The sequence below is a fragment of the Volvox carteri genome (assembly GCF_000143455.1).
Source record: "Volvox carteri f. nagariensis unplaced genomic scaffold VOLCAscaffold_31, whole genome shotgun sequence".
Classification (NCBI taxonomy): Eukaryota; Viridiplantae; Chlorophyta; class Chlorophyceae; order Chlamydomonadales; family Volvocaceae; genus Volvox; species Volvox carteri.
In genome coordinates, this window is record NW_003307574.1 from 228308 (window position 1) to 239843 (window position 11536).

General features: G+C 57.5%; 1 protein-coding gene across 1 annotated transcript; it reads left to right on the forward strand.

Moving 5' to 3' along the window:
• Positions 1-1625: 1625 nt before the first annotated feature.
• VOLCADRAFT_105609 (uncharacterized protein) lies at positions 1626-11022 on the forward strand (the record flags this gene model as incomplete). Its single annotated transcript, XM_002952583.1, has 13 exons — positions 1626-1669; positions 2334-2403; positions 2991-3062; positions 3667-3766; positions 4043-4147; positions 4502-4606; positions 4910-5061; positions 6921-7100; positions 7581-7640; positions 8382-8697; positions 9110-9124; positions 9389-9642; positions 10964-11022. 13 exons carry the CDS (start codon positions 1626-1628, stop codon positions 11006-11008), a joined length of 1518 nt encoding a protein of 505 aa, XP_002952629.1. The 3' UTR covers positions 11009-11022.
• Between the last annotated feature and the right edge of the window lie 514 nt (positions 11023-11536).

Sequence of the window (11536 nt, forward strand, 5' to 3'; positions counted from 1 at the left end):
GCTCCAAACTGCCTTCTTCGTCAGGGGGCCCCGGCATACCCTTGCGGGCGGGAGCGTTCGAAGAAGGTCCGCATGTACGCACTCTCTTTCTTTTCCCAATTCTCTCTCTCACTCTCCCTCACTCTGTCTCTCTCCTTCTCTTCTGCTACTCGCACCACCACTACGACGTACGGCCCAGCGGTGAAAACCCGTACACGACTATAGCTACCGCAAACCCCCCTGATCCCAACATTCTCCGTCGGCAGTTGGCTCGCTGCTCCTTGTGCATACGAGTCCCAACCTGATCCTCCTTCGAACCCGCGGCTGGCGCCGCGCAGGGAAGCTGAGCAGGGAAGGGAAGGGAAGCAATGCCCCCCGGGGGGTTGGCACATTGGTGACGCCGCGGCAGCCCCACGGAATGCTCGGGGAGGACTTTCTTGCGGTGTATCGTTTCAGGCAACAGCTGCTGGGGGAGTGTCTGTGGTGCGAATCAACTTGTGGAGCGACTCCTCCTTGCGGCAGTGGGTTTCGTTGTTCGCAGCAAGTTCATTCGCTGGCTTGGGTTTCCGGCCCGTTATTGTCATGGATGGAGGGATAGGCTGGCAGGCGGAGGAGCGCGTGCTGGATTGCAGGTTGAGGAAACAGGTTTATGCTATTTGGCTGTCGTATGACGGGCCGAAGCGGAGCTGCAGCGGTGCGGCATTGCGTTTCTTCTGAAGAGGAAGGAAGCTGGATTGGTCCCTCTAGGTTACAATTGTTGCCTCATAGTAGTTTTGCCTTAAGAAATCCCCGTGAAGGAACTTTCTGTTGTGTTGATTCAACATGCAATACTACTACGAGTCGAGTGGATTTGTTGCGGGTGTATACTTTTGGATTTTGACTGAGGCTCACTTGTGCGGCTGTCACGTCGCGGATTCGCGACGATCCGGCGAACTCTCCCGAGTACGATGGTAGTTGCGGTGGCAGAACTTAGCTGTACGGCAAAGCAGCACCTCATGGGGAAGAGGGGAAGATCTTCCTATGCAATGCTTCACGTCTGATGTGGTACGTATGTTATCTTCACTGGATACGAGGCAAGTATTTGGGTCAGATTAGACTGCAACTTTTCTTAACGCAGCATTTAACTTGCAAGAACCAGCTCATCGCTATCTGTTTTCAGCAATAAATTTCCCATTAACTGGGCTTACTGACATTTGTAACTGCTTACTTGGAAATTTGGGAAAACCAAAAAATGGTCGCATCGAGCGTTATGCGGCAGCGATGCGCTGGCCCTGCATACATTTCAGAGCGTCCCGCAGCGATGATACGGCCGCAATGTTCAGCCGCAGTCCGGGGAACTCGATTTGGCGGCCTTCCGGGGGAACGCCGGGGCCTCGGTGCGCCGACTGCCCAAGGCGAGCCAGGCAGCAAAGCAAGTATATGTTGCCAGGCCGCAGCTAGCATTCCTCTAAGCAACTCAGGTGTGTATTTTCCGTTTACGTCATCGACAGCTTGCGATATCTGGATGCTGCTTTCGCAGTGTGCGAATCGCGCGGGTACTTGCGCTTGCAGACGCGGCACCAGAGCCAAATGTTTTACTGGCGAAATTTCGCGCAATCCTTTTCTTCGCATGGAGCTTTGCATTATCCCTTCCGCTGTTCATCACCATGCTGGTGATGGCTCCGTTTGTTCTGACATTTGACAAGTTCAGGTGGGACATGCGGCAACCGCTTACAATTGCGTTGCAAATGCATAGGTTCATGAAGTAGAGTTTGTGGCAGGCAACGGTAATAATGCACAGCGTCTGCTTCCAGCGCTAATAGGGACCTGGGCGTTATTAACCTATTTTAAAAGCAACCAGACCCTCACCATCCAAGCCGTTTGAGGGGAATGGAGGAGCCTCTAGGCGGATCCACGCCGCGCCAATTCCAGAGCGCACATCTCTGATGATGGGCCACATCCCCGGAGCGGGGCTAGGGCAGGTTGACCTCTTCCGGTAACGATCACTCCCGCCGCTGCAACAGCTTCAAACCTTCAACAAGGGATAGTCCGCTGCATCCCATAATCCGATGACCCTACTTTTCCCTGTGCGCTCCACCCTAAAACCCTAACTCACACAATCAGAAGCTGATTTGAAGGTTTTCGCAGCGGATGTTCAGTACAGTAGTTTGCCAAAGACAATTTAGTGTCTCGCATATACCAACCTGAGCCCCTCAACCCCCACCCCATCCTTATACCTCCCCCGCACTAACCCTGCAACCCCCCAGCCTTAACCCGCATGAACGACCTGACGTGGACCCAGCCAAGGAACCGAACGGAGGATTCAAACGGTACTAACGGTATTCCTAACTGTCCCTACCGCCGTACATTCGCAGGCGACTAGGCCAACACTTTGTGAACAACATTTGGGCGTGTGTCAGCACCTTCCCCTTCTACCGAGTTACGGTGCGTGGATGGGTGGGGGGTTATGTCAGGGCGGTGCGGGAATTGGTGAGTTGGGAGAGGAGGAGTGATGGTTGGGTGGTTGGTTGAGGGGGTGGGCGGGTGTCGGCAGACAGGCTGGCTGGGGGGTGCCTGAGCGGGGCGGGGCGGGGTTAGGGGGGTTGGGGTGGGGGTAGCGGGGGGAGGGAGCTTGTGTGTCCCTATGCTCCTCCTCCGGGCTCGCGTCCCTGGGGGGACTTGGGGGTTGGGGGCCGAGGACTGATTGATAAATCGCCGCAGTTCCAACCCCCTTTCAGTCTTAACGGTTGCATTCAGCCGTCTTTGCCGACCCGCTCGCGTTCGTGCGTGCGTGTGTGTACATGTGTGTGTGTATGGCTGTGCGTGTGTGTGTGAACGTTACAAGTATCTGACCGGGCCTGACACTGGACAGGGTCTGGTGTGTGTGTTTTCTCGTGGTCTGGCAACCCACCCCGCCCCGCCCTTCAGCACCCCCTAACCCTCCTCCCACTACGAGCCCGTCTGAAACACACACCCCACCCCACCACACTAACTTCACACACGTACCCACATACATACATACATACGCGCAGATCGAGGGCCGGGAAAACCTGCCGCCGCCAGACAAGCCAGTGGTATATGTGGCGAACCACCAGAGCTTCCTGGTACGACAGGATATCCGTGGCAACGGATGTACGGCATACGGGACGGGTGGCAGGTCGTTGGGGACTTGTATGTGATGGAGGGGAAGCCGCAGTGGGGCAGCCTGCGGGGCGGATATTTGACGATGTCGTACATGGGAACTGAACGGTAGTACGGAGGGGGAATGTGGTGTGCAGGGCCGGGCGGGACGGCGTGTGTGTATGTGTGTCAGGGCAAGGGGGGGCCCCCCCGGGGGGAAGGGGGAAACCGAGAGCAGCACTCACGTGAGTCAACATGCGTCGTACAAGGCGTAGCCGTACAGAGGCTTGTCCGGACGCCTCGTCCGCTGCTCAATGCCCAAGTCTTTCCCCTCCTCTTTCACCTTCGTCGGCCTGGCGTGCGGTTTTAATGATCTGAGCCGCAACCTGACGACCCGTGTCTCGAGCCTCGTGTCATGTTCTGGGTTTGGCAATGCCCCGTCTTCCCCCCTGACCGCATCCGGAGCTCCCCCACCGCCCCTGGCCCCCCTCACCGCGCTGCTCTCCCCCTCTCTCCCTCCCCCCAACTCGTCCACGGCCGCTCTCCCCCTTCCCGTGGCCCTGCCCCGGGCTCCCCGCTCCTGTTTAGGACATCTACTCTCTGTTCCATCTGCAGCGGCCCTTCAAATTTATTTCCAAAACAAGCAACTTTCTTATTCCCATTATCGGCTGGAGCATGTTTCTGACAGGTGCCGGCTGAGCCTTGGGTTTGGGTTTTTGGACGCATGTCAGGACTAGGGGTGGGGTGGGGTGGGGTGGGGAAAGGTCTATATGGAGAGGGTGTTTTGAAGATCTCTTTTGTCCTGTGTTGGGGATGAGGGGCACATCACATCTTCACGTTTATCTTGACCGGAGGGTTTCGCCACGGAGGGGTGTACACCTGCACATCTCCCCCACCCCCCCATACATACATACATACATACATACATACATACATACATACATCCCGACACACACTCACACAGGTCACGTGATGATCAACCGGGTGGATCGTCGTAGTCAGCTCAAGTGCCTGCAGCAGTGCCGGGAGCTGCTGGAGCAGGGGGCCCCCGTGCTGTTCTTCCCGGAGGGTGAGGGGGGGACATGTACGCGTGTGTGTGTATGTGTGTTTGGGAAGGGAGAGACAGATAGACAGACAGGTGCGTTTGAAAATGACAGCCAGATAGCCAGGCAGACACACGACAGGTCTGTTTGGGAAAAGGCGGACCGACAGACAGACAAACAGACAGACAGACGGATATCCGTTTTTCCAGGTCTGAGTCTTTCCTCGGCTTCCTAGGGTCCCAATCGGCGAATCTTCGTCTGAAATGATGCCGGGTGCCGCATGGCCGCATGTTCCACGCACATGCCCGTGTACACAGCCCGGTATTTGTTCACCCTTTCCCCCTTCCGTCCCGGCCCCCTCTCCCTCCTCCCTCCCCCAGGCACGCGCAGTCTGGATTGCCGGCTGGCTGGCTTCAAGAAGGGCGCCTTCAGTGTGGCCGCCAAGGCCGGAGTAGACGTGGTGCCCGTCACCCTCATTGGCACGGGTGCGGCGCTCGGTATGGGGGAAGGGGGGGAAAGGGGGAAGAGATAGGGGGGTTAGGTTTTATGGTAAACCCCGGACAACAAAGGGACACCGAATATTCCTGGTTCCCGTGCGGCGTTTTGGTTTTAGGGTTTTAGGGTTGGTGCTCGTTTGTGCATGCACTCTACGCCGACCTAAACCTTCTCTTCCCACACTCACCCCATGCCGCCCACCCCACCTCTCACATACTTGATTATCTCCCCGTGCGTGCATTTTCTTGAGCTGTTCGGCTGCTGCCCCTATCTACTTGTCATTTTCTGTTTAGGCTCGCTGATGCCGAGCGGGAAGGAGTCCCAGCTGCGGCCTGGGGAGGTGCGGGTGGTGGTGCACAAGCCCATCCCCACCTCGGGCCGTACAGCCGACCAGCTGTGCGACGAGGCGAGGGCCTCGGTGGCGTCTGCTCTCCCGCCGGAGCTGGTGGGCAGCGCGATGACCATGCTGCCGGATGAATGAGTGGAGGCCTATGTAAAATGGGGAGGGAGGGAGGAAGGGAGCATGCGGACGGGAGTAGTCATGACTATGCAGGGGAAGGGAAGTTGGGGGAGGGAGGGTTTGGGAGCTGGAGGGGCGCGGGTTTTGGCCGTATGGGGAGGAGGAGGGGTGGGTGGGTTGAACGAGCGGAAGTGCAGACGACTTAGGTGGTAGTGTGAGAGAGAGAGAGAGAGTTGTGTGTGGCTACGCGCGCAGGGGGAGGGCGGCGTGGCGGGAGGGGAAACGTGGTTTGTGTGGTGCTGTGCTGTGCTGCTTATATATATATGGAGCTTTTGTCTAGCTTTGTTGGGTTTTGATCGGCACACGTACGGCAGACTGGGCGGGCTGTATTTTTGTACTGACTTTGCTGGCGTGTGCGCCTTGGTTTGCGGAGGGTAGGGCGCAGGAGTGGTTATTAAAAGTTTTGATACGGCAGTTGAGCGAACAGCCGAACATATTGATCGGGTGTACGGCATATTTTAGGGGTGGTTAGGAGGTGTGCGAGTATATGCGTGGTGCCGGAACGTTGCTGAAGCTTGGCGACAATTAGAGGGGTGCGACGGGGGTTGCCGCTTTGACTTTTGGCTGCTCACTCACCCAGGGTCACCCATATCCACACCCTCTGGAGTTTTGCGAGGGGTTTCCATGTGTGTGCTTGGGGGGCGGAGGGGAGGATCAACGACACAAACGTTTATAGAAAATGACGAGCGCCTGAGGAACGACATGTGCGTATGTTAAGGAGGATCTGCTGCGGGAAGTGCCGTGGCAGTGAGCCGGTGAGCCTTTATTTTTATTACAGATTGGTGGTGGTCATGGTGATGGAAGAAGTTGTGGTGGAAGTGGTGGACGGTCTCGCGAGAAAAGGGATGAAATATTATCATGAGACTTTTGCCCTGAGAATCATGGCTGTTGAGGGAGATGGGAATGGAGGTGATTTGCGGCATGTACGGTGTAATATGTAAGCCAACTGTCGCGGCCGACTATATCGACCCAGAGTAATAAGATTGGAAGGTAGCTCGCTGATGAAAACGAGGTAATTTTCCCAGCGATAACTATTCAAGCGAGGTTTGGACAGCTGGATTTATAGTGCGCTATGGCCCATGAGCCATGATAAGGTGCTCAGCATGATCAGCACATGAACCATGCCCAGCAGCAGGTTTTAGCCCTGGCCCTCATGTAACCATCCGTTCCTTGTGATTGATAAGTAATTTCGGCTGATAGGACTGTGCAGCAAAATGCCTAAGCCACAGAGGGCGAAGACAAGCCTCGCGGAGTTGTTAGCGCAGCAACCTGAGCCTCAACGGAATGATTGGTCTAATGGTGGGTTGAGGCAAGCCTCTATGAGAACCTTGCTAAGCTTTCCTTGCACAATTAGAGCGCTGGCCTTCAACCTGGTTGAACCTGTTGTTTAGGAGTTTGTCAAAAGCTTTACTCATGTAAATTATGTCTGGAGAAGGATTTGTAAGCTGGAGTCGCTGACAGGAGCGCTTCGCCATCCTGTCGCTGTCCGCGCTTGCTAGGTCGGCCCCACGCGGTGTCCAACAGAAGCCATGCTGCGGCTGATGACGGGTTTCCCAAATATGACCCGAAAGACTTTGCGTCAGAGGAGGAGGAGGAGGAAGAAGAAAACAGTGGCCCCGGCGCCGGCGGGGCGTTTGCAATCCTCGCGGGTTTAGCCGGTGGCGAAGCTGAAGAAGACGAGTGGCTCACGGTCTCTTCGAAACAAAAGAAAAAATCTTCCACGCAGGCGCCAGCTGCGGCCCCTAAACCGTCAGCTCCCCCCCGCCGCCCTACCGCCCCACCAGCTCCCGCCACTAGGCCCGCAGCCCCCAGCCCAGCCGCATCTTTCCCACGCCCTCTTGGGGAGCCAGCCGGATCAGCCGCAGCAGCAGTGTCTTCTGCTGGGCCAAGCCGCGCGCCATACACTATCACACAGGCCGCGGAGTCAGCTCCCCGCACCCCCCGGCCCCAGACACACGATGCTGGTGGGCGCCCAATTTCTGATACCTACTACCAAACCTTCCAAAAGGCAAGCGCGGGGTCCCTTACCTTTCCTTACCACAGTCGCAACCTGACCCTGGATGGGAACACCTTTCTTAAAATGGTCACTGCCTCGTGGATTTCCCCCCAGCCGCCTTCCTCTTTTCTCTCTTGTATCTCGCTGCCTTGCCCTGCCGTGCGGGCTCTCCTTCGCGAGCTCTCACCTCCTCCGTCATCAACATCCGCTATCCGTCACCAACACGCAGGCCGACGCCTTTGGCTGCTGCTGTTGGTTGGCAGGGCAAGTTGAGATTTATGTTGAACACTTTCTCGAGTGCATGCACTTGAAACGCTTCCCGCTCTACGGAATGCCGTCCATCCCGTGCCGCCCCTTTCCGTCTTCGCCCGCCTCTCACATTGCTCCTCGCTCCCTTTCGTCTCCCACTCCCCACGCCCTCCCTCTCGTCACGGGCCGTGGTGTGCAGGTCTATCGCAACACCTTCGGTGCCGTCTGCATGCGCTTCCACAAGACAGATGTCGTAACGGTAAATGGCACTTGCCTGCGTTGAACTTGCCACGGCCAAAAGAAAGGGACATGAGCATGTTGTCGTACATGTACGGCACATCGAGTTCATGGGGGATGGCCTTCGTGGGTGCGATACAGGCCGAAAGGGTCCCCCTCGGGGCTCTTTTTTTTCCGCGCGGCCTCGGGGCATTCGGATATTCCTCATCCTGATTGCATCCTGGTGCCGCCCCCTTGCTTGAAGTCCGATGCCTCTTACCGCTCGGTCCCTTTGGCACACCCCTTCGCTGTCCTCCACGTCCCATACGGCGGTAGTTTGGAGCTTATCGTGCAGTCCTGTGGTTTCTCACCATGGAATGTAATGTTGCCAGTGGCACCACCTTACAGCGCATTTCATACCCCCACCCCGCCCCGCCCCGCGCCCTTTCCTCCCTTTCCTCCCTTTCTCCCCCCCCCCCCCCGCAACGCACACAACGCGACTACGCGGCTGCATGGTGCTTTCCCTTAACCCTTAGTTACCCACATACCCGCATAGAGCCTATCCATGTTATGTGTGCATCATTCTCTCCCCTCCTCCTCCTCCTCCGTCCCCTCGGCCCCCTCCGCCCTCGAGGGCTCCCTACCCCCGGGGGGCCCCCAAACACCGGCAGCTGTTCACTTCCCACCTCCTCGCATATGATTTCCCTCCTCCTCACCCCCTCACCCCCTCACACGACCTCTCCTACCACGACCTCACCTCACCTCTATCCTCATGGCGCGCAAGGTCCGAACCAACGGTGACGTGGTACTTACAAGCGGCGGCTTTCACACCCGTACTACGTACTGCACCATACAAGAGGCTCTGGAGCCCTTGGGCCTTACCTTGCAGGGCACGGGGCCTGAGGGCCGAGGGGAGTGGTCGGTGGTGGCATCGGACGGCAGTCGTACACCCTGGGAGGACGGTATGGTGATTCCAGCCAAGACCGATGCGGACCGGGGGCGAGGGCAGCGGCTGTTGGATGCGTACGGCGTGGTGGCACCGTCAGCGGCGGCGGCGGCGAGGGCTGCAGCGGGCTTTGGGACGGCGGCGGCGTCCGCGGGTGCGATGGTGGTGCGGCGGGGGAGAGGGAGGGAGAGGTGACAGGATGGACTGTGTTGGCTGGGGGACTGCGAGGAAAGGGGAGGAGGTGAGGGAAAGCGGGAAAGGGGAGAAAGGAAAAGGGAAGGGAGGGGAAGTGGCAGAACACCAAAGGGAGGGAAGGAAAGAAGGTGAAAGGAAATCGCAACGGAAGGTTTTTCAGCGCGCCCCATGTGAGCTCAGCAGCTTCATTATCCCGCCCAAGCCCTTCCTCCCCCTCCCCTCGCCTTCCCTCCTCTTGCCCTGGCAGCAGCTTCACTCGTTCGTGGTTCGTCCTCCCCCCCCCCGCCTCCTGCTGATCCTCCTCCTCTTCCTCTTTCATAATACCCCCTCCCCCCGGGTCCCCCTCCCCCATTATGTCCCTCCGTCTTCAGGCTCCGCCGCCGTACGTGCGCCGTTCGTCACCACAGCAGCCGCCCCTGCAGGCCCCGCCCCTGTCCGTGCACCCATACCCGTTCCTGTGCACGCCCCGGTAGCCATGAAACCACCAACAACAACAATAACAACAACAGCAACAACAGCAGTAAGAGCGCCGTCGCCCAGCACTACGTGGTCGTACCGCTCCTCTGCGGGAGTCAGTGCCGCGAGCCCCGCCGCCCTGCGAATGTCCGGCAGCACCGCCTCAGCTTTGTCCTCAGTCCCTGTGCCCACAGCCCGCACCGCCGAGTCCATCTCCAACCTTCAGAAATTGCTCGACGTCGCCCTCGCGATGAAGGACGACGCCGCGGCGGAGGCCAGCGGTGGCGGTGGCAACGGCGGCGGCAACGGCGGCGCCACGTTGGCCGGCGGCGACGGCACTGAGGAGCTGGATGACGAGCACGCGTGTATCGCCTGCATGGCGGCCCTCAAGACGACGTTGCTGATCCCTTGTGGCCACATGGTGATGTGCGGGCCGTGTGCCGAGCAGGTGCTGCAGCGGACGGGTGCATGTCCCATGTGCCGTTTGGAGGTGGTCAGCCATCTGACCATTCAGACGTGAGGCGACTCAACGGGGAGGTGTAGGGCGGTGAGCTGGTGGTGCGGCCCAGAGTGCGCATACACACGATCGGGCTGAGGTGATGTTGGGACCCTGGTTTGGTGTCGGGAGGGAAGAAGGGAAGAGGGTGGTAGCGGCGGCGGCGATGGTGATATGGAGACGGTAGCCGGCGGTGAGATGGCAGTGGGGACGAGGTGCGGTCCTGGTGCGGACGTTCGTCGGTGTGTTGGTGCCGGGGCCGCGTTCAGGTCACGGGTCGGGTCAGGTCGGGTCACGGGTCGGGTCAGCGGAAGGGGGGGAGATGTGAAACTGAGTAACAGGATGCGAAAGAGAGAAAGGTCGAGACCGCTGAGTGAGGACAGGCGAGGTCGAGTCGAGTTGGAGTCGGGTTGGAGTCTCGGTGGTGAATTGGGGTGGATGCTACTGGTGTTGCAGGGTCAGTTACATGACGGTTACATGACGGTTACATGACGGTTACCAGCAACATAGATACGTGTCCACGGAGGAGGGAGAGGGCTTAGGGCACCCTGGAGTCGGATAGGCGCGCCAGCGCGTTGGACAATGCCGTACACACTGCAAGAGGAAACTAAAGTGATTGGATAGTTTGTGCTGCCTATCCGCGCGCTTATCCGTGTTGTTTAACCGTTTACGTGTGTGTTATGCGTCCGCCGTCATGACGGATGATGTGATGGCGTGACGGGAAGGGAAAGGAAGGAAGGAGGGGGGACGGGAGGAAGGGACTGCGCAGCTTAGTACTGAGTGTTTTCGAGTTGTTTACCCCGAAAATCTTGTGGATATGGCGGAAGGGTGTGCGATGCGGGAGCGGACAGTCCAGTTTTGATGCCTCCGACATGGACGACAGAGCGTTACCACTGTTGCTTTACGCTGATGACCTCAGCGTGCTGCTGCCAGCGATATCTGCGGAACACATGCCGGCCCTGCTTGATCTCGTCCTGGATTTCAGTTGTTGTAGAGAGAGCGCGTGCCTATTGGACTGTGCAGGCCCGCGGCTGGTGGGAGAGGTCATCCCTGTTATACCGGGTGCACGGTACTTAGATCTTGGACCTTCGGTCCAGGGAAAGTCTTTGCCGCATCCCTCACCGAGGCCGGGAGAGCTGCTACGTTTGGATAGTTTCCGTAGCCCGGAGTAATGTTTCGTGTGATAAGATTGAACTTTTCCTTGTGCGGTTTACGAGACCTGCCTTACTTGGACACAGTCTGTGGCCCCCTGGCCCTGGGGCCGCGCCTGCAGACCTCCGGTACACCTCCGGAGGGCAACGCAACTCAGGAATTGTAACACACACATACATGCATACACATGCATACACATACATACACATACATACACATACATACACATACATACACATACATACACATACATACACATACATACACATACATACACATACATACACATACATACACATACACACACATACATACACATACATACACATACATACACATACATACACATACATACACATACATACACATACATACACATACATACACATACATACACATACATACACATACATACACATACATACACATACATGAGACCAAGCTTGACTAAGCTGCTACTATGACCGTCGGCCAACCGCGGCCGTGGCCACCGACAGCGACCTCAATTGTTTGAGCGTAGTTATGGTTATCTAATTAGCCTGAAAATGTCGCAGAGGCGACCAGCAGTGGCTGTTAGCCGCGGCAATGTTCAAAATGGCCGCCAGCCGACCTCAGCCGCGAGACCGCAATCCATACCGACCAAAAAGATAAAGGCCGTCAGTGGCTTTTACGGAACAAATGAAGGCTTGGCTTT